The following is a 26602-nucleotide window of genomic DNA, read 5'->3' as shown; positions in this document are numbered from 1 at the left end:
ATTTTTTGGCAATGACTTGTGAATTCCATAAGGGTGAATTTCCATTACCCAAACTACCATAACATAGGGGTAACACAGTACTGTAAAAGCAAGCAGGGAATTGGTTTATAAAGTCTCACCTAAGAGTCAGCACCTCGACAGGCCAGCAGTCCTTCAGTAGTTCAGATGTCAGCCTGGGCTGTAGGCGCAGGTCTCAGAGGTGGAGCAACGAACACAGCGTCAGCCCGCTGAGTTCATCCAGCAGATTGTGTATTGCTCCAGATTCCAGCCTCTGGTGTCTCTAGAGATGGGGCCTAATCTTACGATCTGATTCGGAGGTGAGAATGCAACTCGTTGTGTTAGAGCCACAGATTGAGCGGGGGGGGGGGGGGGGGGGGGCGGGGGGAGGTGGTCAGCAACAGAGCAGAGAAACAGGAACTTCGACTTGAGAGAATTTACAACCTACTTTATAATGGTGACACAGTAGCACAGCTAGTGGAGTAGTTCCAGTGACCTGGGTCCGATCCTGGCCTCCGACGCTGTCTGTGTGGAGTTTGCACGTTCTCCCTGTGGTCGTGTGGGTTTCCCCCGGGTGCTCCGGTTTCCTCCCACATCCCAAGGACGTGCGGATCGGTGGGTTAGTTGGCCGCTGTAAACTACCCCCAGTGTGTGGGTGAGGGGTAGAATCTGGGGGGAGTTGATGGGAATGTGGGGAGAATAAAATGGGATTGATGTAGGATTAGCATTTTTGATGGTCAGCAATGGACTCGATGGGCCGAAGGGCCTGTTTCCCTGCTGAATGTCTCTATGACAACTTACAAAGTGACAATGAGGCTATGTTTTATTTTCCAGTTTCCTAACTTGTCATTTTTTTTCCCTCCCCATCTCTTTTCCCAGGATTCTCAGTTACAATTCCTTACGCTGCATCCCTGCCTCAGCGTTCCAAGGTCTCCGCTCTCTCCGGCTCCTGTAAGTCCCGATCAGCACAGTCACAGCTTCACGCACACTATCAGTGGTCAGCCCTCGGCTGGAGCACGGTAGCCAGCCCTGGGTGTCAAGGCTTCACGGTGAACGTCCAAAGGGTGTGGAGGAACAAGTCCAGCGACGGTGGGGGCTTCAGTCCAGCTCCACCACAGCTCGATGGAGATAGAGGAGCAGATAATGTGCTACTGACCAGTGGTCCCTGGTACATTCTCTGGTCTGGGTGCAGTTGGCTTATAGAAGGCAGGACTCTAGCGCTATTCCCCATCTCTCTCAACAAACAGTCAGCTGGAGGAACTCAGTGGGTCGAGCAGAATCTGCGACAGGAAAGGAACTGTCGATATTTCAGGTCGAAAGCCTCCATCAGTCACCCCAAAGATGCTGCTCGACCTGCTGAGTTCCTCCAGCAGATTGTTTGTTGCTCTGGATTCCAGTGTCTGCCGTCTCTGGTGTCTCCTCGTCTCTCTTCTGGTGAAGGTGTGTGTTGTGTTTGTTGTATGTAAGTGTGCGTGTTCTTGTATGTTTGTGTTTGTTGTTTTGTATGTGTGTTTATGTTTATTGTAGATTGTATGTGTGTTTGCATGTTTATTTGTGCTGTCTTTATATTTGCGTATATGTACATTGTATGTAGAATTGTGTATATATGCATGTTTGTCTCTTTGTGTATATGTTTGTATGTTTGTGGGCCTATATGTTTGTATGTAGTTTTGTGAATGTACGATAAATGTATGTGTGTATGTGCATGTATGTTTGTTTTCTCTGTGTATGTTTGTTTGTGGAGAGATTTTATGTGTTTCTATATGTGTGCATGTTTGTGTCTGTGTGTACGTGGTTGGACTAGTGATGCCCTCCATGTTCAAGTAGCAGACCTGGACCCACTGCCAGGTTTGGACATGAAGAATGGCCACTCCAACAAGAGGTGGGAAGTGGCTCTGTCTTCACAAGCCAACATTGGCTCCCTACCTGCCAACACCTCAGTTTTAAAGTTCTCAGTCTTGTTTCCGAATCCCCCGCACATCTTCACCTCTCCCAAACTCTGCACCTCCTGCCTCTACCTCTGACCCTTGTCCATCCCCCTGTTTTCATTGCTTCATCCTTGAAGACTGTTTTTAACGCACTGATTTATCGTAAGTAGCCACATACATTATAAAAGCGGATTAAGATGAGATCTCTCCCTGAACCTTTCCTCTACCCTCTGCTCATGACGTGACCCTCTGAGCAAAGGTTTGGTCAGCTGATGGAATATCTCCACCTGTAGCTCAGCACCAGTTTTATTCTGGTTTATGCTTCCGTAAGGTGCCTTGGATGGTTTTTGTTTTGGATGCTACCTTAGTTGTTGACAAGACACAACCGAAGCAAAAGCAGGAGTACAGTGTTGAAAAAATTTGAGGTTGTCCACTTTAGTAGAATTATTGGATTTTTTTTTAAATGAAGAGAGGTTGGGAAATGTTAATGTTCAGTGAGACCTTTGTGTCGTAAAATAGGGCCACAAGAGACTGCAGATGCTGGAATCTGGAGCAACAAACAATTTGCTGGAGGAACTCAGCAGGTCGAGCAGCATCTGTGGAGGCAGAAGGCTAGTTGATGTTTCAGGTCGAGACTCTGCATCAGGACCAAGGGGGCAGTGTAGAGAGGCGAGAGGCAGCGGTGAGACAGGGACTGGTGGGTGATAGGTCCAACCAGGTATGGTGAGAAATAATGAGCAGATGGAGCCGGGTGGGGGAGAGGGAGGGGAAGCTTTCAGTAAACTAATGTGAGGGTGTAGCAGACAGGAGGGCAAATGGTATGTTGGCTTTCAATGTTAGAGGATTTGGATAAGAGAGTAGAAATGTCCTACTGCAGTTATATAGGGACTTGGTGAGACCACATCCGGAGTATTGTGTACAATCTCGATCCCCGTATCTAAAACTGACGTACCTGCTGTAGAGGGAGTGCAGCAGATGAGCTTCTGGGATGGTGGGTCTCTCATATAAAGAGGGATTAGGTAAACTAGGCCCCTACTCTAGAAGAATGGGAGATTACCTCATTGGCAAACTCTTGACAAGGTAGCTAATGGAAGGTACTACACTTGAATGAGATTAAGATTTCTTTATTAGTCACATGTACATCAAAACACACAGTGAAATGCATCTTTTGTGTAGAGTGTTCTGGGGGCAGCCCGCAAGTGTCGCTGCGCTTCCGGCGCCAACATAACATGCCCACAACTTCCGAACCCGTATGTCTTAGGGAATGTGGGAGGAAACCGGAGCACCCGGAGGAAAACCACGCAGTCACATGGAGAAGTACAAACTCCTTACAGACAGCGACGGGAATTGAACCAGGGTCGCTGGCGCTGTATTAGAGTCACACTAACCGCTACATTACCAAATGAGGAGTCCAATAATAGAGGTTGGAATAAGGGGTAGAACTGAGGTGAGGAGAAATTCACCCAGAGGCTGAGGGATGTGAAGGCCCACTCACTGAGTTCATTTAGAGATCTATTGGTAATTGGTTTATCATTGTCACATGTACTGAGATACAGTGAAAAGCTTTTGTCTGCGTGCCATCCAGACAGATCATTCCGTACATAAGTACATCCAGGTAGTACAAAAGGGGAAAAAAACAGAATTCAGAATATATTGTTACAGTTACAGGGAAAGTGCAGTGCAGGTAGACAAATAAAGTGCAAGGGCCACAATGAGGTAGATTGGGAGATCAAGAGTTTATCTTCATTGCACAAGAGGTCTGTTCAAGGGTCTTATAACAGCGGGATAGAAGCTGTCCTTGAGCCTTGTCCTTGAGAATCCATCGATCTCTGGATATTAAGGGAATCCAGGGGATAATGCAGGAAAATGGCGCTGAGGTAATAAAAGATCTTGCTGAGTGGTGGCTCAGTCTCAAAAGGCCAAGTGGTCGACTCCTGCTCCTATTTCTTACGTCCTTGTGAGAAGCAGAACCTGACCCACGCAGAAATATCACAGGGCGAGGGTTTACTGCTCAAACCAACAGCACACACCTTAGTGGGGAGAAGGGTTAGAGGGGGTGAGGGGGGTGAGGATCTGCAGGAGAAAAAATAAATAAACAGATGAGGGCTCCACACAGCAAGTCTCTGCCCTCACACTGATCACCAGCCAGAGCTGCCTGTGTCTGAGTGTCAGGACAGCCTGCTGTGTTGGAGAGGAGAGATGGCGAGATAGCAGTGACGGAAACTAATTGCCTGTCTAAAACACAGTCTCCCGACTTGTAATGTTTCACTGGGTCTGAGTGACCGGGAGGATGAGCAGTGACCAGGGGTCAGGGCAAGAGGACGTCTCTAAATTGGCTGTTCCGTCCATTCTAGGTTCTAGTGCCTGTGGTTTTCAACCTTTTGTTCCACACTCCCCTGAATCATCCCCGAGTACGGAGCCAGGTGGCTGCTACTCTCTATCCATTCCTTGCCCAAGTAGCTGAGCTTAGCCAGTGAGGGCAGCTCCACTATTCGACCATGGAGGGCATTGCAAGTGAGTCCACTCCAATCTCTCAATTCAATAACATAGACCAGGGAGCATCTGGGACCACAGTCAGTGCCACATTGTTGTCTGCCTCACTATCTTAGACCCAATATCCTTCAATCCATCCTCTCTCTATCTATCTCTGTCTATCACCCTCCCTCTCTCTCCATCTTCTTCCCTGAACTCTCTCCATTTTTCTCTCCATGATTTCCTGTCCCTGTCTCCTTTCAAGCTCTCTCTTTCTTTCTCTCTCTCTCCATCTCCGTCGCTCTCCTCATGCCTGTCAGCCTCTCTCTCTCCATATCTGTCTTTGCCTTTTCCTCTTGCCCTGATTCACTCCTTCCCCTAACCTTGCCCCTCTCTCCTTCTTTAACCCTTTTTTTCAACCTTCTCTTCCCTGCCCCTAGTCTGTCTCCATCTCCTCCTCTAATCGCTGCACTGTTGATGACCGTCTTCAACTGTCTAACTCTCGAGGTCTTTCCCTCTCTCACTCTGTGTTTGTCTCTTTCTCATTCTCTGTCTTTCTCTGTCTCACTCTCTCTCTCTCTCTCTATCTGTCTGTCTCTATGTTTTCTCTGGCCCAAACTCTCTCTCTCTCCCAGTCCTCCTTTCTCTCTGTCTCTCTTTCACTATCTCTCACTCTGTCTACTTCTCTCTCAAACCTTCTCCCCATGTTTTTACCCTTTAGACCAGGCAGCATCCGTGGAGAAAAGCAGGTGGTCAACATTTCGGGTCAGTACCCTTCTTCAGGACTGAAGATAGGAAAAGGGGAAGCCCAATATATAGGAGGGAAAAGCAGAGCAGTGATAGGTGGACAAAAGAGGGGAGGCGGGGTGGGCACAGGGTGGTGATAGGTAGATGCAGGTAAGAGATGGTGATGGGCAGGTGTGGGGGAGGAGGGGAGAGCAGATCCACCGGGGGAAAAAGGGTAGAGAAAAGGATGCTGCCCGGCCTGCTGAGTCCCTCCAGCATCGAGTGTTTTTCATCTAGATTCCAGCGTCTGCAGTCCTTTATTTCTCTGTGTGCTGTTCAGTTCCATTGAAGGCTGTTTTGTATGTTTAGTGCAAATAATGGAGGATGATTTTCATCATCACTGATGTAGACTAAAGGGTAAAAACATGGGGAGAAGGTTTTGAGAGAGAAATGGCTCGGAAATGGAAGAAGAGGCACAGTTTTGGGGTGGGAGGGTAGTGGGGTTGAGGGGATTAAAGTGGCAGTATTCAATGTTCATGCGTCAGGCTGCAAGGTTCCAAGATGGAAAATGAGGTGCTGTTCCTCCAGTTTACGCTTGGAATTCTCCTGGCAGTGGAGGAGGCCGAGGACTGACGTATCAATGATAGTGTGGGAGGGGGAGTTGAAGCGACCGGCAACAGGGAGATGCAGGTCACGGTTACGGACGGAGTGTGGGTGTTCTGCGAATCGGCCACCTAGTCTGCGTTTGGTCTCGCCAATGTAGGGGAGGCCACCTATCACCTATCACTGCTCTGCTTTTCCCTCCTATATATCGGGCTTCCCCTTTTCCCACCTTCAGTGCTGAGGAAGGGTCCTGCCCCGAAACATTGACCACTTGCTTTTCTCTACGGATGCTGCCTGGCCTGCTGAGTTTCAGTATTTTTCATCAGAACAGCACACACATCTGGAACAACATTGTGCACTTAGTACGTGACCAGGAAAGACTTTAAACCCTCTGCTTCACCTCCAGTCCCTCATCTGTCTTCTATTTCTACCTGCTTTTGTTCCTTCATTCTCCCTCCATCTTTTGTCCGTACATCTCTCTCTCTCTCTCTCTCTAGCTCTTTTTCCTTATCTCTTTCTACCTGCTTATCTCTGTGCTGGGAGCTCCCTCTCTGATGACCTTGGTGAAGTCTACGATGCAGGTAAATGCCCGTGCTCGCTCTGCCTGCTGCTGTGGGTTTAATGGAACAGGAGATGGTGGAGCAGACAATGTCGAGAACTTCTCCAGTGCGGCAGCGATCAGCGCCCTCTCAGACAAGCCCCGCATCTGGCAGACGTGGGCTGGGATGGTCCTGCAGTGAGGGAGCAGTGAGGAAGCTGAGAGAGAGCGAGACCTGGGATCCATCTTTTGCATCCCCGACCCCCAGTGCAACATGTCACCCACGGAGAAGACCTTTAGATCTGGACAGATGGCCGCAGGCAGTCAGGCTGTGTTGTCACAATGGCGGGTGTTGCATGCAAGTGTTCTGCAGGGTTGGATGTATCCATGCAGAGCACACTGCAAGTGTCTGGCTGCGATTGCAGGTTTCGAGAGGTTGGCCCTTTAAATAACGTTCTGTTTGCACCTTCAGGGTCAGTTGTGAACGAACAAATTAGGAGCAGGAGTTGGCAGAACTCAGCCCTTGATCCTGCTCTACCAGTTAATAGCTGACCTGACCGAATACCTGCTGTTAACCCCTTGCTGATCATGTGCTCATCTACCTCAGCCTCTGCCTTCAATGACTCTGCTTCCACCAACTCACACCGGAGGAACTCAGCGGGTCGGGCAGCATCCGTGGAGGGGAATCGACAGTCGACGTCTCAGGTGGAGACCCTTCATCTGGACTGGAAAGATAGAGGGGAGAGAGCCGGTGTAAAGAGGTGGAGCGAAGGGGTGGGGGAAGAGCTGGCTGGTGATGGGTGGATCCAGGTGAGGGGGGTGAGAGGCAAATGATGTCAGAAGCTGGGAGGTGAGAGGTGAAAGTGGCAAAAGGCTGAAGAAGATGGAATCTGATAGGAGAGGACAGTGGAGCGTGGAATAAGGGAAGGGAGGTGGAGGGGGGGAACCGGTGGGAGGAGTGTGTGGGGATATGGGCAGATGAGGAGTGTGGGGGAGGGGAAGGACATAGGGTGATGGGGGCCACCTCTTTATACATCCTCCCTTTCCAGTCCAGATGAAGGGTCTCACCACAAAACGTCGACTGTCCATCTCCCTCCACAGATGCTGCCTGACCCGCTGAGCTCCTCCAGTGCTTTGTGTGTTGCTCCAGATTCCGACATCCCTTGCAGCCTCTTGTGCCTCTATACTGCTTCCACCAACCTTCGACACAAAGCCGAGGGCTCTTACTTACCCAGCCATGGGATGTGGACGTCACTGGAAATGCCAGCATTTATTGTCCATCCCTGGATGCCCCCTGAACCAATCGGGCACATTCACGACCCTCTGAGAGAACACCTTTCAACCTCATCTCTGTTTTAAGATGCCCCCTCTTATTAAACAGTGACCTCTGGTTCGAGATTCTCCCTCATTTTCCACATTCACCCTGTCACCACCCCTTGGGATCCCACAGCTGTGCCTGAACAGTGTCTCTCACTGTTCAGGTCAACATGCTCGCAAATCTCACTGGAGAGGGGTTTGGGTGTTGTTGGTCTTTGCGTGAGTTGGACGCTGGGAAAAGTGCATAAGGGGACGCAAAAACCTCACGGCAAAATGACCATTTCATATTAATGGCTGGTGGTATCTCTCCCTGAAATATGGGCAAAATTGGTTAATGTAACATTAATGTCATTTACAACTATGCCAGACCATTTTTCCTGACAGTGTGGACCAATTTCTAGATAAGATATCTTTATTAGTTACATGTACATCGAAACACACAGTGAAATGCATCTTTTTGCGTAGAGTGTTCTGGGGGCAGCCCGCAAGTGTCGTCACGCTTCCGGCGCCAACATAGCACGCCCACAACTTCCTAACCCGTACGTCTTTGGAATGTGAGAGGAAACCGGAGCACCCGGAGGAAACCCATGCAGACACGGGGAGAACGTACAAACTCCTTACAGACAGTGGCGGGAATTGAACCCGGGTCGCTGGCGCTGTAATAGCGTTACGCTAACCGCTACGCTGTTCTCCCCTACACTTTTCCCTTTTCCTCTGTCAGAATCAGTCCATTAATCCCAGTTCTTCTGCTTGCTTTAAGACTGCCCTTTTTCCCCAACACATCTGTCTCCTGTGACTCTCCATCTTCTGCCTCTGTTTTAAATTTGTGTGTTTTCTCTCTTTCTCTATCTCTCTCTCCCTTTCTCTCCCCCTCCCTCACACAGACACACAGACACACACACACACACACACACACACACACACACACACACACACACACACACACACACACACACACACACACACACACACACACACACTGCATCTCTTCCTGTTCCGTAGTTTAATTAATCTTTCTGCAATTCTCGCTCTCACCCCTTCTCTATCCTTGTGTCACAAAGCATTTAATATTTCTACATAAAAGAAACAAGAAAGTCTTTATGAAGACGTGTTCTGGTTCTTTTTCCTCACCTCCATGATTCGACTTTTCGGAGACGCTCCCTCATGCTGTTGGCGCTGACCTGCTGGACCTCGAATGGTTTCATCAGCTGTGGGGGGGCCTCGAATTCAGTGACAAGCTGGCAGATTATTTAACAGGCCAGAGCTTTCATTAGCTCCCTAGAGCAATGTCACCTGACAACCTGCTGGGAACCCTGCCACTAGATAGTTTCCTAATTACAGTCCTGCTCCCTCACTGGGTGAAGCACAGAGCCTGTGAAATTGGCATTCGAAAGTGGATGTAGAATATTCATTACCACAAAAAGGGTACTTAGAAAGTGAACAAGAAATAAAAGCTATGTGCGAGGAACCTCCCAGAACCAGTAGTCGTAGGGTCAGAGAGCTGTACAGCATGGAAACAGGCCCTTCGGCCCAGTCTGTCTATGCTGACCACGTCCCTATCTATACTAATCCCACGCCTGCATTAATTCCATATCCCTCTATGCCTTCATTTCTCTGTTGGTCGTGCAGGATACCCTAAAAGTTAACCTCCAGTGAGTCGGTGGTGATGAAGGCGAGTGCAATGTTGGCATTAATTTCTAGAGGAGTAGGAAAAAGTGCAGGGGTGTGATGTTGAGGCTCTATAAGGCATTGGTGAGACCTCACTTGGAGTACTGTGTGCAGTTTTGGGCTGCTATTTAAGAAAGGATGTGCTGACGTTGGAGAGGGTTCAGAGAAGATTCACCAGAATGAAGGGTTAACATATGAGGAACGTTTGACGGCTCTAGGGCTGTGCTCCTTGGAGTTCAGAAGAATGAGGGGGACCTCATAGAAATATTTCGAATGTTAAAGGGCCCAGACAGAGTAGATATGGCGAAGTTGTTTTCCATGGTAGGGGAGTCTAGTACAAGAGGGCACGACTTCAGGATTGAAGGGCGCCCATTCAGAACAGAGATGCGGAGAAATTTCTTTAGCCAGAGAGCGGTGAATCTGTGGACTGTGTTGCCACGGGCGGCTGTGGAGGCAAAGTCATTGGGTGTATTTAAGGCAGAGATTGATAGGTGTCTGAGTAGCCAGGGCATCAAAGGTTATGGTGAGAAGGCGGGGGGGGGGTAGTGGGGCTAAATGGGAGAATGGATCAGCTCACGATAGAATGGCGGAGCAGACTTGATGGGCCGAATGGCCGACTTCTGCTCCTTTGTCTTATGGTCTGTCTCCATCTATCAACCACCTGCCTCTCTCCCATCTCCATCCCCTTCCCCTCCCCTACCTGGTGTAAGCTGCCTGTCACCTTTCACCCCTCCTCAGTCCACCAAGCACCTCGGGCTCCTGTCTCACCCCTCCCCTTCTCCTCGTGATACCGGCCATCGCCCCTCTCCACTCTCAGTCCTGACGCAGGGTTTCGACCCAAAACGTTGACAGTTCCTTTTTCCCCTCCCCGCAGATGCTGCTCGACCCGATGGGTTCCTCCAGCAGATTGTGTGTTGCTCCAGATTCCAGCATCTGCAGCCTCTGGTGTCTCCCTCTGTGCCCTGCTCATTCAAGTACCTGTTCAGATGCCCCTCAAAAGTTGTCTCTGTCATTCCCTTACGCACCTTTCCCAGCGTCCAACTCACGCAACGACCAACAACACCCAAACCCCTCCCCAGTGAGATTGCCAGCACGTTGATCTGAACAGTGAGAGACACTGTTCAGGCACAGCAGTGAGACCCCAAGGGGTGGTGACAGGGCAAATGTGGAGAAGGTGTTTCCTCATGAGGGAAGAACAGAGGGATCTTGGGGTCCACGTCCATAGATCCCTAAAGGTTGCCACGCAAGGTCGATAGGGTTGTTAAGAAGGCATATGGTGCATTGGCCTTCATTAGTCGAGGTATTGATTTCAAGAGCTGCAGGTGATGTTGCAGCTCTACAGAACTCTGGTTAGACCACACTTGGAGTATTGTGTCAGTCTTGGTCGCCTCATTATAGAAAGGATGTGGAAGCTTTAGAGAGGGTGCTGCAGAGGAGATTTACCAGGATGCTGCCTGGATTGGAGAGCATGTCTTATGAGGATAGGTTGAGTGAGCTGGGGCTTTTCTCTTTGGAGAGGAGGAGGATGAGAGGTGACTTGATAGAGGTGTAGAAGATGATAAGAGGCATAGATCGAGCGGACAGTCAGAGACATTTTCCCAGGGTGACAATGGCTAACATGAGGGGGCATAATTTTAAGGTGACTGGAGGAAGGTATAAGGGGATGTCAGAGGTAAGTTTTTACACAGAGAGTGGTGGTGGTGCGTGGAACACACTGCCGGCAGAGGTTGTGGGGGCAGATACATTAGGGACATTTAGGAGACTCTTAGATAGTCACATGAATGATAGAGAAATAGGGGGCTATGTGGGAGGGAAGGGTTAGATAGATCTTAGAGCAGGATAAAATGTCGACACAACATTGTGGGCTGAAGGGCCTGTACTGTGCTGTAATGTTCTATGTTCGATGTTCCCACCTCCACCACCTCTTCTGGCAGCTCATTCCAGATACCAACTACTCTCGTGTGAAACATTTACCCCTCAGATTGCCTTTTAAACCCTCCTCCCTGTTACTTAAATCCCTGCCCTCTAGTTTTTAGACACCCCTACCATGGGAAACAGGCTTCCTACCCTGTCTATGCCTCTCATAATTTTGTACACCTCCATCAGGTCACCCCTCAGCCTCCTTCGCTCCAGGGAAGACAGACCCAGCCTATCCAATCTCTCCTGATAACTCAAGCCCTCCAGTCCAAGTCCAGGGAGATAAAACTATCAAGAAGGGTTGAACAGGCTGGGTCCCTCTCGTCCCAAGAGAAGAAAAATGCCCCCTGACTATGTTCCTACGTTCTATGTTCTATGACAGAGATCTTTGGAATGAAAAAAAGATTTGACAGGACATTTGTACAAAGGATGTTCCCACCAGTGCGGGAGACTGGAACTAGGGGGCCATACAATCACTAAATGATGGTTGTGCAGCGTTAACCAACTAAACTAATCATCCCAAACAACACACCCAAAATGTTGGAGGAACTCAGCAGGTCAAACAGCATCAGTCCTGATGAAGGGTCTGGGCCCAAATCGTCGACTGTTCATTGCCCTCCACAGACTCTGCCTGACCTGCTGAGTTCCTCCAGCACTTGTGTGACTTGCTCCAGATTTCCAGCATCTGCAGTCTCTTGTGTCTAGTAATCCCAAGGCCTAGACCAACAGTTCAAATCCCATCAAGGCAGCTCTGAAGTTTAAATTCAGTTACTGATCTAGTGCTTAAAAGGAAGTCTGAGTCTGAGTATTGATGACACAAAACCACCAGCCACTAATGTCCTTCAGGGGAATAAATCTGCTGTCTTTACCCGGATTGGGATGTATGTGACTCCGGACCCACCAGTAAAGCTGATACTTAAATACCCCTGAAATGGGTGAATAAGCCACTTATCTCAGGGGCAATTAGGACCAGAAAAATAAATGAATTACAAACAATCTGATTGTGAAGTTAGGTGAAATTTTGTTACCTGAGTGCAGAATGTGCTGGTGTGTCATAGAGTCACAGAGTCATACAGCATGGAAACAGGCCCTTCGGCCCAATTCGTCCATGCCGATCAAGATTCCCATCTAAACTAATCCCATTTGCCTGTATTTGGCCCATATCCCTCTAAACCTTTCCTACCTATGCGCTTGTCCAAGTACCTTTTAAGTGTTGTCAATGTACCTGCCTCAACCACTTCCTCTGGCAGCTCGTTCCATATACTGACCACCCTCTGGGTGAAAACCCCTCAGGTTCCTATTAAATCTCTCCCCTCTCACCTTAAACCTATGCCCCCCTAGTTCTTGATTCCCCAGTCCTGGGAAAAAGACTGTGTGCATTTACCCTGTCTGAGCCCCTCATGATTTTATACACCTCTATAAGATCACCCCTCATTCCCCTACGCTCCAATGAAAAAAGTCCCAACCTGCTCACCCTCTCTCCATAACTCAGTCCCTCAAGTCCCGGCAACATCCTCGCAAACCTCCTCCGCACTCTTTCCAGCGTAATGGCATCTTGCCTATAGCAGGGTGACCAAAATTGAGCACAAAATTCCAAATGAGGCATCTCCAGCAAATTGTACACTGCAACATAACATCCCAACTTCTATGCTCAATGCCCTGACTGATGAGACTGTTTAGGCTAACAGCTTAGCTGTGTTTGAGGGGAAGCAGTAAATACATGAGGGAGGAGGAATAGGAGGCTTTAGCAGGGGGATGGAGGGGGGGGGGGAAGAGGAGAAGGTTGGGAGGATCTTCTCGTACACCTTCAACACCGGCTCAGACCTGTGCTGTGAATACCAGTGGCCTGGGTCACATTGAGGAGCAGAGCTTGAGGCAAATGACTGGCTGCTGGACTTCAGGAATGAGAAAGAGAGAGAAAGAACACTCAAAAACAGACAGGCAGGCAGAAGATGGTGAGAAAGAGGAGAGAAAAAGAGGAGAGAGAAAGAGGGGATAGGGAGAGAGAGAGAAGGAGATAGAGAGGGGGGGAGAGAGAGACTGAGAAAGAGGGGGAGAGAGAGTGAGAGAAAGGGAGAGAGAGAGTGAGAGAAAGAGGGGGAGAAAGAGAGTGAGAGAAAGAGGAGAAAATGAGAGAAAGAGGGGGATGAGATAGAGAGAAAAAGGGGCAGAGAGGGGGAGAGAGAGAAAGAGGGGAGGAAGGGGGAGAGAGAGAGAGAATGAGGAAGAGAATGGGAAAGAGAGAACACACACATCAAAAACAGACAGGCAGAAGATTGAGAGCCACAGGAGATTCCTTAGAGTCATACAGCACAGGAACAGGCCCTTCGGCCCACTAATTCCATGCTGTCTGTCAAGCACCCATGTACACTAATCCCATTTTACTTTCCCCACATTCCCATCGACTCCCCCAGATCCCAACCGCTCACCTACAAATTAGAATCAATTCACAATCAGCCTTCCAACCTGCACTTCTTCAAGGCAAGTCAAGAATGTGAGGGGATACTTTCCACTTGCCTTGGATGAATGCAGCTCCAACACCACTCAAGAATCTCAACAGCATCCACTAATTGATCGGCACCCCATCCACCACCCTGAACCTTCACTCCCTCCACCACCAGCGCACAGTGGTTGCAGTGTGCACCGTCTACAAAATGCACTGCAGTTACTCACCCGACAGCTCCTCTCACACCCACCGCATCTACCACCAACAATGGCAGGCTCAGGAGAACACCATCTCGTTGCAGGTTCCCCTCCAAGTCCACACCATTGGAAATGTGCAATCAGAAAGTTCTAGAAAGTGGTTCACACCCACCTTCTCAAGGGCAGTTATGGATGGTCTATAAATGCCGGCCATGGCAACAATTCCCAAATCCTCAAAAAAATGAACAAATTAAAAACCCCAAAGTGTGATACTGAGCCACACACAGCGATATGAGTACGGGTGATCAAAAGCCTGATGAAATAGGTAGGTTTTTGGAAGCATCCATCATCAAAGATCCCCACCATCTGGGCCATGCCATTTTCCCAGGGCTACCATTGGGCAGGAGGTACAGAAGCCTGAAGTCCCACACCACCAGGTTCAGGAACAGCTACTTCCCTTCAACCATTCGGTTCTTGAACCAACCGGCACAACCCTAATCACTACGGTTTAGCAACACTGTGATCACTTTGATTACTTTGCACTAAAATAGACTTTTTTTTGTTCTAATTGTGTTCTTTTGTGTAAAAATTGTGCATAGTTTATGTTTAATTTATGTTTTTCCTGTGAATGCTGCTTATCTGATGCTCTGTGCCTGTGAAGCTGCTGCAAGTAAGTTTTACATTGCACCTGTGCACACATGGACCTGTGCATCTGACAATAAACATGACTTTGACTTTGAGCTTTGTAAAGGACGAGGAAAAGCAGGGAAGTTTAGGGAGGGAATTTCAAAGCTCAGCATTAAACTCAGGAGTTCCACAAGAGGTCAGAGATCTCAAGAGGGTTAGATAGGGAGGGACAGGTTTGGATCAATCTGCAGTGGAATAGCCTACTTGTTATCTGGATAGGTAACAAAGCTCAGTGGGAAGAGGAGAGTCAGTGGGATGTTAAAAAATAGAGACTCTGCAGCAGCGGGGAGTTTGCAAACATCCATCTCCCTGCCTATGAATCATTCTGTTAGATGATTTAAAGCAAGAAGGGTTCCCTTGAGCGAGGAGATCACATTTCTCAAATATTGCCAATTGGAATAAGTTGACTTACCTAATGAGCTCGATGTCAATCAAAATAGATCATCTGGGAACATATTAAACTGGAATCTGAAGTACTCTGCAGAGCGAGTACATTGGAAAGTATTGGAATCCCATAGATTCCCAGGAGTCGGTGGGAATGTTCCATTTTCTCAAGGAGGCTCTGAGCACATCCCTGAGCCTTTTCCTTGATCCGCCTTGCAATCTCACCCCACGGCAGAGGTCAGAATCGAGTGCCTGTTTCAGGAGACACAAGAGACTGCAGATGCTGGATCAACAAACAATCTGCTGGAGGAACTCAGCAGGCCAGGCAGCGTCTGTGGAGGGAAATGGACGGTCAGTATTTCAGGTCGAGATCCTTCATCTGGACTGAACATTAGAGGGGAAGTGAGGGGGAGGGGTGGAGCAAGAGCTGGCAAGCACTAGGTGAGGATAGACAGACGGAGGCCGGGAGGTGAGAGGTGGATGGTGACAGAGGGGCTGCAGAGGGTGGGATTTGACAGGAGAGGAAGGTGGAGCCTGGAATCACAGGAGGGAGGTGGGGAGGGCAGGTGGGAACAGTGAGGGGGGGGGAGGGGACCCGGTGGGAGGGGTGTGTGGGTGACGGGCAGATGGAGGGGGTGGACGAGGGGAAAGAAATAGGGTGATGGGGGGTGTGGTGGGGTGGGTGTAGGAGGGACTGGGGAGATCGGGGGAAGAAAAGGGGCAGAGGGGAACAGGTTATGTGAAATTGGAGAATTGTTTCAGGTGTCTGGTCAAAATCAAAGTCAAGTTTATTGTCATCTGCGCAAGTCGACATGTGCACGGGTGCAATGAAAACCTTACTTGCTGCAGCATCACAGGCACATAGCATCAGATAAGCAGCATCCACAAGAAAAACATAAATTAAACCTAAATTATGCACAATTTTTACAAGAAAGTACACAATTAGAATAAAAAGAGTCCATTTTAGTGCAAAGTGATCAAAGTGGTCCCAGTGTTGCTGTACTGAGGTAGTGATTAGGGTTGTGCAGGTTGGTTCAAGAACCGAATGGTTGAAGGGAAGGAGCTGTTCCTGAACCTGGTGGTGTGGGGACTTCAGGCTTCTGTAACCTCCTGCCCGATGGGAAGCTGTGAGAAGACGGCAACGGCCCAGGTGGTGGGGATCTTTGATGGTGGACGTTGCCGTCTTGAGGCCAGCGCCTCCTGTAGATACTCCTGATGGTGGGGAGGGATGTGCCCGTGATGTATCGGGCAGATTCCACTCCTCTCTCGCGGCTTCTTACGTTCCTGCGCATTTGAACTGCCGTACCAGACCCTGATGCAACCGGTCAGTGTCGGACATGGGAATGACGTGGGCTGTCCATCCAAAGCCCAATTGAGTGTAACTTGAGCCTCGATAGTGGGGATGGTTGGCCCGGCAGATGACATTGATGTCGGTCCATTTCTCCTTCCAGTGAGTTTGGAGGATTTTGCAGAGACGGTATCAGTGGGATATTCCACTGACGTGACTGCTGTAGGTGGTTCAGCTTACAGAGGCACAGGGGGCAAGTGATACCCCGTCAGCCATGAGCTTTGTCCCAGGTCTGAAGTCTTCATCTTCAAATACTCTTTTCCTCAACTGGCGTCATAGACAGTGATTGGGAAGGGTTTGCTAATTAAGTTCATATGTATTGGGAGTAAATAGGAAGAGTGTTAAGCAAATGAAAAAGAAGTGCATGAGAAGAATAAAACAGAGACTGCTAGAAACACTCAGCAAGTCAGGCAGCGTCCGTGAAGAGAGAAACTGTTAATGCTTCAAAGTCAATGACCTTTCATCAGAACTGAGTAAAGTTAAAAAGTGGATTCCACCCAATCACAGACATCCCCTTGTTCTCTCCACCCTCCCCCTTCTCCACAGCATAAAACATGCTTGATTTCTCGGTACTGATGAATGGTTATTGGCCTGAAACGCTTTCCCTCTTTCCCTCTCCACAGACGCTGTCTGACCTGCTGAGTACTTCAAGCATTCTCAGTTTTTATTTCAGATTTTCAACGGCTGCAGTATTTTGCTTTTTGTGAAAGGGGTTGAGTTGGTTGACCGTGGACCAATGGGAGCGTGCGAGCAATGATCCGATTCGCTGGGATTTTAAGCTTAAATTACATTCATGTTTCGATCGCCAGTTAGTGCTGAATATCAACGTGGTCATTATCATTTCCTCCTGAACCTACCTCTGCCTTTTCCCACACAGGTCCCTGCACGGAAATGATATCTCCACTCTTCCCAAAGGAATCTTTGCGGATGTGGCTTCTCTCTCTCACCTGTAAGTGAAAGAAATACTCACTGCACATTAAATTGAACAAAGCTTCTCATGTTTATCCAATCAACACATAACCTAGATGGGTCAGAAACTCCTAGAACTGATATCTGGTCTGTACCAGGAACTGTTCTCACTTGGACGGCCCTGAGGTTAGTTGACTTCCCTGGTTTAGTGGGGGGAGGTTGACTCTGACCTGTCTGTGGCCTCCTGTGCAGTTAAAACGAGGCCCAACGCAGGCTTGAGGAACAACACCATCTTCCATCTGGGCGTGTTGCGGCCTCCCAGACCCAGTATCAAATTCTCCGACGAGGTAGCTCACTCTTTCATTCCATCTTTAATGGAATGGCCATTTCTGCTGGACATGAGTTTGGCTCATTTTTTGAACATAGAACACTCCAGCACAGAAATAGACCCTTCAGCCCACGATGTCTGTGCTGAACACGGTGCCAAATTAAACTAATCCCTTCTGCCTGCACATGATCCATATCTCTCCATTCTCTGCATATTCATGTGTATGTCTAACAGCCTCTTAAACACCTCTATCGTATCTGCCTCCACCACCACCCCTGGCAGCCTGTTCCAGGCACCCACCACTCTCTGTGTAAAGAACCTGCCCCGCACATCTCCTTTAAACTTTCCCCTCTCTCACCTTAAATGTATGTCCTCTGGTATTTGACATTTCTATCCTGGGAAAAAGATTCTGACTGTTGTCACGAACCAGCAACAAAAGAAACACACTGAGCATGATTCAGTGTTAAAAACTATTTTATTAATCACTACTTATGATAATACATAAAATAAAAGTAAAAATGTTAGCATGTTAGAATTCAAAAATGTTAAACCTTGAACGTTAACCCCAAAACTAAACTCTTCGTGTGTGTGTGTGACAAAGTCCAAAACTCCCAGTTCCTGAATGGTTCTTAAAGTTCAGTTCCGCAAGCCATAAGGTGAAACATGAGCAAGGGCTTCTTCAACAACCACCGTTGTCTGAAGATAAGACGTAGATGTAGAGAAACATAGAGAGAGTAAATACGAAATCCAAATGTTCCACGATGGAACCCAAACAACACTTCAGTGTTTACTCAGTAGTGACTTCCTCACCCCGAAAAGCATCCGAACCGTGGTCGTCCACACACAAATACCTGTTTCCTTCTACAGGTCAGCAACAAAGTGAACTCCACCGGATTACTTCCAACTTCCATACATGGATTTCAGTAGCAAACACAGTTATTGTTTCTCATCCATCGATAGAGGAAACAAGCAGGCTGGTGTCTCTCTCCCTTCTCTCTCTCTCTCTCCTTCTTCTTCTAACTTCTTCAACAACGTCATTACGTCCTTTATCTTCTATTGACGTAAGCACGCCCCACACACACATACACACACACTGTCTATCTTAAAGGGACTTTCACTGAGTCCGTAACACTGTCTACTCTATCTACGCCTCCCATAATCTTATAAACTCCTATCAGGTCTCCCTTCAGCCTCTGACATTCCAGAGAAAACAACCCACGTTTGTCCAACCTTTCCTTATAGCTCATACCCTCTAATCCGGGCAATGTTCTTTTTCCTTTTTAGTCGGCCTTACCATCAGCAACACATTGCAAAGTGAAAAAGGCTTAATCTGATATTAACTGCCACGTTAAGTCATCTGGTCTCACCCTATCCAAGATATTTCCTTTGTTCTACCCAACACCTTCTCTGCTACCGAAGTCTAATTTGTTTTCTCTCTTTCCCAGTTCTGGACCTGAAACATTAACTCTGTTTCTCTCTCCACAGACGCTGCCTGACCTGCTGGGTGTTTCCAGCATTTTCTGTTTTTTTTTCAGATTTCGAGCATCTGCAGTTTTTTTTAGATTCTCAAGAAAGAAAGTACAATGAACAGCCTGGGTCACTTTTCTCCTGGGAGACAAAGGCTGAGGGGAGACCCAGTGGGGGGGGGGGTGGGGTGTAAAGTGCCGAAGGGTGTTGATGGAGCGGATGTAGCAAGAACATCTCCGCTTGTGGGGAAGAGGGTAACCAGAAGCCATCAGTATCAGAGAGCCTGCAAGAAATCCGACAGGGAATTCTGGAGAAACTCCGGTGAGAATGTGGCGTTCCCTCCCACAGGGAAGGGTGGGGGTGGATAAGTTAACGTATTTAAGGGGAGACTGGACAAGCAGAGGAGGGAGCAGAGGGTCATGCTGAGTGATTGGGATGGGCGAAGATGGGGGGAGGCTCCAGTGGAGCATAAACGCCAGCACGGACTCAATGGGCGGAATGGCCTACTTCTCTACTGTACATCCCGTATATTATGATGTATTTCCCAAGCTCAGAATCTCTAAGTGCCAAATATCCAGTGAAGTATTTTGGAAGTGTGGTGACGGAACTACAAATCCCAGTTGCCAAGCAGCCCTAAAGGAGGACGTAACCAGATAAACACATTTTTAATGATCAAAATCCTGCAGAGATGCTGGAAACCTGAAACATTAACTCTGTTTCTCTCTCCACAGACGCTGCCTGACCTGCTGGGTGTTTCCAGCATTTTCTGTTTTTTTTTAATGAGGTTTGGTTGTGGGATAACTAATTGGCCAGGACACTAGGGAGTATTTGCCTGCTGTTGTGGAATCGCTGATGTCCACCTGAGAGGTCAGGCGTGGTCACCATTTTAATAACCCACCTTCAGCACTGCAGCACTCCCTCAGTACTACACCAGAATCAGAATCAGATTTATTATCACTGACATATGACGTGAAATTTGTTGTTTTGCGGCAGCATTACAGTGCAAAGTCATAAAATCTATAAATTACAAAAATGAATAATAGTGCAAAAAAAAGGAATAACAAGGTAGTGTTCATGGGTTCGTGGGACCATTGAGAAATCCAATGGCGGAGGGGAAGAAACTGTTCCTGAATCATTGAGTGTGGGTCTTCAGGCTCCTGTACCTCGATGGTAGCAACGAGAAGAGGTCATGTCCCGGATGGTGAGGATCCTTAGTGATGGATGCCACCTTCTTGAGGCACCGCCTCTTGAAGATGCCCTCGATGGTGGGGAAGGTTGTGCCTGTGATGGAGCTGGCTGAGTCTACAACTCTCTGCAGCCTCTTTCGATCCTGCACGTTGGAGACTCCACACCAGGCGGTGATGCAACCAGTCAGAATGCTCTCCACCATACATCTATAGAAATTTGTAAGAGTCTTTGGTGATGTACTGAATCGCCTCAAACTCCTAACGAAGTAGAGCCACTGGTGAGCTTTCTTCATGATTGCATTAATGTGTTGGGCCCAGGAAAGATCTACTGAGATGTTGACGCCCAGGAACGAAGCCTTTCCCTCAGCCTTTCCACCGCTGACCCCTCAGTGAGGACTGGTGTGTGTTCTCCCGACTTCCCCTTCCTAACATCCTGAGATGTCAGCCCGGGTTCTGTATTTGAGTCTCTTGAATGAGACTTGAACCCACGACTCTCACAAGTAAACGCATAGGGCTGAGCTGATTGGACGGGCTTCCTTGTAACTTGTACACATGGAGGATTGTAAGGTAAAGATCAAAAAAACGAGCTGCTAGTGGAACTCAGTGGGTCAGGCAGCATCTGTGGAGGCAGAGGATGGTCGATGTTTCGGGTCGAGGATGAAGGGTCTCGACCCAAAATGTTAACCATCCCTTTTCCCCACAGACGCTGCCTGACCCACTGAGTTCCCCCAGCATCTTGTTTGTTGCTCCAGATTCCAGCATCTGCAGTTTCTTGAGTCTCACTTGTAAGATAAAGTCTTCCTGACTCTCTCTCTCTCTCAGTGCCATTGGAGCTAACCCACTGTACTGTGACTGTAACCTCCGTTGGCTGTCCGACTGGGTCAAGACTGGGTACAAAGAGCCTGGCATTGCTCGCTGTGCTGGGCCAGGAGACATGGAGGGCAAACTCCTCTTGACAACTCCAGCCAAGAAGTTTGAGTGCCAAGGTAAGGACAGTAAAACTCCGATAATCCGACATCCCAAAGCTCAGAGATCCTGATAATCTGGCATCTGGCACCCTCATCAACGCGGAATGGGGGCCAGGGGTCTGGATTATAAGACGGGTGAACGGCCAGAGTCAGGGTCCAGACTGCAGACTGTATTTGGTGTCCAGAGCACCAGGAGTCAGGAATGTGGGTGGGTTTGTGCTGGAGCTGGGGTCTGAAATGCTTGTATGGTTCCTGCTGCCTTTAACTGGGAAGTTATATCACTGTGTAATGTAAAATAAAGGGAAATGAACGTGTGTTTGGTCACTAATATGAGTAACATCCAGTAGTCCAGAATATCTGTTTGTTTACCCTGCCCAAATTACCAACTGGTAATTGGTTTATTATTGTCACATGTACCGAGATACAGTGAAAAGCTTTGTTTTGCCTGCCATCCAGACAGATCATTCCATACATAAGTACATCAAGGTAGTACAAAGGGAAAACAGAATACAGAATATAGTGCAGTGCAGGTAGACAAAGTGCAAGGGCCACGACGAGGTAGACTGAGAGATCAAGAGTTTGCCTTTATCGTATCAGAGGCCCAGAATCAGAATCAGGTTTAGATCACTGACATATGATGTGAAACTTGTTGTTTTGCGGCAGCAGGACAGTGCAAGACGTAAAAATCTGTAAATTACAAAAATAAATACATGGTGCAATTTTCACTGTAGCAGCTGGGGAATTGAATTGAAGAATTATTATATTTTCATATTTCATCTTTTTTTGAAAGCTAGTATCAGTAATGAAACTGTGACATTGCTAGTTTGTTGGAAAAAGTCTGCTTGGCTTACAACTGTCCTTCAGAGAAGGAACATTTCCATCTTAGCTGTTCTGGTCCATGTGGTGACTCGAGAAGCGACCAACGGTGATGTACGCATTCCATAAGTGGATATTTTTTAAAAAAGTCCTGGATTAAATGGGAGAGAGACAGGAAGCCAGGAAGGCCGCTGATTTTCAGAATCAGAATCAGGTTTATTATCACTGACATATGTCGAGAAATGTGTTGTTTTTGTGGCAGCGGTACAGTGCAAAGACATAAAATTACTGTAAATTACAAATAGATAAATAGTGTCCACGGGTTCATGGACTGTTCAGAAATCTGATGGCGGAGGGGAAGAAGCTGTTCCTGAATCGTTGAGTGTGGGTCTTCAGGCTCCTGTACCTCCTCCCCGATGGTAGTACCGAGAAGAGGGCATGTTCCGGGTGGTGAGGGTCCTTAGTGGTGGATGCCGCCTTCTTGAGGCACCGCCTCTTGAAGATGTCCTCGATGGTGGGGAGGGTTGTGCCCGTGATGGAGCTGGCTGAGTCTACAACCCTCTGCAGCCTCTTTCGATCCTGCACATTGGAGCCTCCATACCAGGCGGTGATGCAACCAGTCAGAATGCTCTCCACCGTACATCTGTAGAAATTTGTAAGAGTCTTTGGTGACATACCAAATTTCCTCAAACTCCTAACAAAGTAGATTCTATATTCGTATCTTGTCTCTGTAGATATTATAACATAGGACACATTATTACACATGACTAGTGCCACCCCCACACACATCCTAGCTTTTCTCACACCCATGCTCAACTTGTATGGATGCATGGTATTAGTATTGGTTGTACTGAGGTACAGTAAAAAAAACTTGTCTTGCATAACGATCGTACAGGTCAATTCATTACACAGTACAGATACATTGAGTTAGTACAGAGTGCATTGAGGTAGTACAGGTAAACAATAACGGTACAGAGTAAAGTATCACAGCTACAGGGAATGCATTGCAGGTAGACAATAAGTGCAATGTCACAACAAGGTAGATTGTGAGGTCAAGAGTCTATCTCATTGCATAAGGGAACCATTCAATAGTCTTATCACAATGGGATAGAAGCTGTCCTTGAGCCTGGTGGTACGTGCCCTCAGGCTCCTGTATTTTCTGCCTGATGGGAGAGGGGAGAATGACCCGGGTTGGTGGGGTCTTTGATTATGCTGGCTGCTTCACCAAGGCAGCGAGAGGTATAGACAGAGTCCATGGAGGGGAGGCTGGTTTCCGTGACACGCTGACCTTCGTCCACAACTCTCTACAGTTTCTTGCGGTCCTCGGCAGAGCAGTTGCCATGCCAAGCCGTGATGCATCCAGATAGGATGTTTTCAATGATGCATTGATAAAAATTGGTAAATGTCAAATTTCTTTAGCCTCCTGAGGAAGTAGAGGCGCTGGTGAGCTTTCTTGGCTGTGGCGTCTACGTGATTTGACCAGGGCAGGCTATTGGTGGTGTTCACTCCTAGGAACCTGAAGCTCTCAACCCTCTCGACCTCAGCACTGTTGATGTAGGCAGGTGCATGTACACCACCCCCCCTTCCTGAAGTCAATGACCAACTCTTTTGTTTTGCTGACATTGAGGGAAAGGTCGTGTCATGACACCATGTCACTAAGCTCTCTAATCTCCTTCTTGTACTCCGACTCATCGTTATTTGAGATTCAGCTCACTACAGTGGTATCATCTGCAAACTTGTAGATGGAGTTAGAGCAGAATCTGGCCACGCAGTCATGAGTATATAGGAAGTAGAGTAGAGGGCTGAGGACGCAGCCTTGTGGGGCACCAGTGTTGAGAATAATCGTGCCGGAGGTGTTGCTGCCTGTTTGTTTGTGGTCTGTTGGTCAGAAAGTCAAGGATCCAGTAACAGAGGGAGGTGTTGAGTCCCAGATCTCGGAGTCTGGTGATGTTTGCTTGGAATTATAGTATTGAAGGCAGAGCTGTAGTCAATAAACAATAGTCTAACGTAAGTGTCTTTACCGTCCAGATGGAAATTGCTGTTGTCCTACTATTCCCAAAGTCATAGTTAGGCTCCAGTTAAGTGCTAGAACACCCTAACAAGGCTTTGTAAAAGTTTTCAAATATGTCTGATATAACAGACATTTAAAAATTATAAATATTGCTTAAAATAATTTGTTAATTTAAAAATAACTAAGAATTATTAAAAAGACATTAAAACTATAATTAAGATAATGAAACTAAAATGTAAAAATAAAAAAATTCCCACTGTCCTCCTGGTGTCTAGGCAGGAATCCCTGTACAAAAGAATGAGGGATCCGTATTGGACCTGGTTGGATGGAATCATAGAATGGTTATGGCACAGAAGGAGGCCATTTGGCCCATCAGATCCATGCTGGCTCTTGGTTCCAACTCCCTAGTTCCATCCCTGGCCCCTTTCTCTGTAGTCTTACAAACGTTGCCACTTTACTGTTCATTAGAAGGACGCAGGCTTCGCAGGCTGGCAAGTGGGACTGGCTTAGATGGGAACCTTGGTCAGCATGGACCAGTTGGGCCGAAGGGCCTGTTTCTGTGCTGTATGACTCTCTGACTCAAGGTCGTAAGGTTAGCAGGTCTGTAACCAGTTTCAGCAGCGGAGAGCCCATGGGTTGAGTGTCAGTGTGACAGTTCACCCTTTATTCTACACAGGTCCGACGGAGCTGAGTATCCTGGCGAAGTGCAGCCCCTGCCTGTCCAACCCCTGCCTCAACCACGGAACCTGCCAGGATGATCCCCTGGATTATTATAGGTGCAGCTGCCCGTATGGTTATCAGGTAAAAGCATCCCACCAGCATCTCAAAGACCTCCATTACATTCCGGCCCATAACACACTGCAGTTATTCTGGGTATAACCCCAAACCCCATTACATTCTGGCCCGTAACACACTGCAGTTATTCTGGGTATAACCCCAAACCCCATTACATTCCGGCCCGTAACACACTGCAGTTATTCTGGGCATAACCCCAAACCCCATTACATTCCGGCCCGTAACACACTGCAGTTATTCTGGGCATAACCCCAAACCCCATGACATTCCAGCCCATAACACACTGCAGTTATTCTGTATATAAAACCCAACCCTTTCATTTAGGTTCCACATGTATCTTACTCCTTGGTATCTGCTATCCTATATATAAACCAGTGAACCCTTGGATTAGATCCCAGCCTGTAACCCACTCCTGGGGATCTGTTATCCTATATATAAACCCTCAGACCCATTGATTAGATTCCACTCTTGTACCTGACCCCTGGTATCTGTTACCCTGTATATAGACCGCCTTGGTCCCAATGATTAGATTTCATTGTCATCTGCAGGCAGGAGTTTCCAAATTTCTACCAATTTCAGTGTAAACTCCAGGACCAAATTCCGATTGGGTTCGTTACAACATTCCAGACCCAGCAGTGAATTAAACCATTTCTCATAACCAACCTGCAGCTCACATTCCTGAATTCAGTTTTTCACTTGTATTTCAGATCTAATTCGTGCCCTCTTCTATGCACCTCTCACAGTCACAGCTCCTGTTAGTCACCTGCCTTTACCTCCCTCTCTGCAGACACTGCCAGTGGTGTCACTCAGTGCAGGTTCCCAGCCATTCACCAACATCCCCTCCTCTTATCTATGCCCCACCCCTGTGTCCCTGCAACTTTTTTTTATCTCTATAATTTTTCCCAGTTTGCAACGAAAGTTTGTCAATGTGAAACGTTTCTCTCTTTTGCAGAGGCTGCCTGACCCTGCTCCCAGCATTAACTGGTCTGTTCCAACAAAAATTAACTTAATTGCTTCTTTAACACTTCCAGGGTAAACGATGCGAATCTCCAATCAATGGCTGTATCAGTGGCCCCTGTGAGAACGGAGGGACATGCCACGTGAAGGAGGGAGATTCTGGTGCCTTCTGGTGAGAAGGGTTAAATTGCTTCCAGCGTTGTCTGTCCACACCTTGTCCGGTTCCCAATCAATCCTGCACCCCCACCCCCACCCCAGTCATGGTGCCTTTGAGCACCCCTGACCTCTGAGGCCCATACCTCTCATCTTGTAACCCCTGGAAACCTCAGCTCACCTGAGCTTCACTCTCTCACCAAGTTCAAGTTTATGTCGTGGGCAGACGTACCCAGGGTATAAATGTCATGAAAGTTAACAGCACGGTACAGTACGGACGTGACAAACATACATTACACAAACAAATTAACATAAATTATCCATAATATACATGACAAAATAAACAAAAATAACATAACAACATTAGTGCAAGTTGAGGAAAATATTGTCCGAGATAGTGTGAGGGTTTTTCAGGTGGGTTCAAGACCCTGAGGGCAGTGGGGAAGAAGCTGTTGTTGAACCGTGAGGCGTGGGGTCTTCGGGCTCCTGGACCCCCTGCCTGATGGCAGCATCGAGAAGAGGGCACGGCCCGGATGGTGGAGAGTCCCCGATGATGGATGTCACCTTCCCGAGACTCTGCCTCTTGTCGATGTTCCTTGACGGTGGGGAGAGCTGTACCCGTGATGGAGCTGGCTGAGTCCCACCTCTCTCTGCAGCCTCTTGTGTTCCTGTGGATGGACTTCCCACACCAGGCTGTGATGCAACCAGTCAGAATGCTTTCCACTGTACATCTGTAGAAGTTTGTCAGAACCTTCAACGACATGCTGAATCTCCTAAAACTTC

The 26602-nt window shown here is 47.9% G+C and overlaps 1 protein-coding gene across 1 annotated transcript in view; it reads left to right on the top strand.

The window, feature by feature from the left end:
• slit1a (slit homolog 1a (Drosophila)) overlaps positions 1-26602 on the top strand; it is a 215902-nt gene that overhangs the window by 165834 nt on the left and 23466 nt on the right. Inside the window, 5 exon segments of the mRNA XM_052027527.1 lie at positions 877-948; positions 17106-17177; positions 20942-21105; positions 24591-24715; positions 25741-25838. Of these exon segments, the coding sequence (XP_051883487.1) occupies positions 877-948; positions 17106-17177; positions 20942-21105; positions 24591-24715; positions 25741-25838 (531 nt within the window).

Source organism: Pristis pectinata, chromosome 12, assembly GCF_009764475.1.
Source record: "Pristis pectinata isolate sPriPec2 chromosome 12, sPriPec2.1.pri, whole genome shotgun sequence".
Lineage (NCBI taxonomy): Eukaryota > Metazoa > Chordata > Chondrichthyes > Rhinopristiformes > Pristidae > Pristis > Pristis pectinata.
Note: the sequence above shows the minus strand (reverse complement) of the source record. Positions and strands in the feature narration are given on the sequence as shown.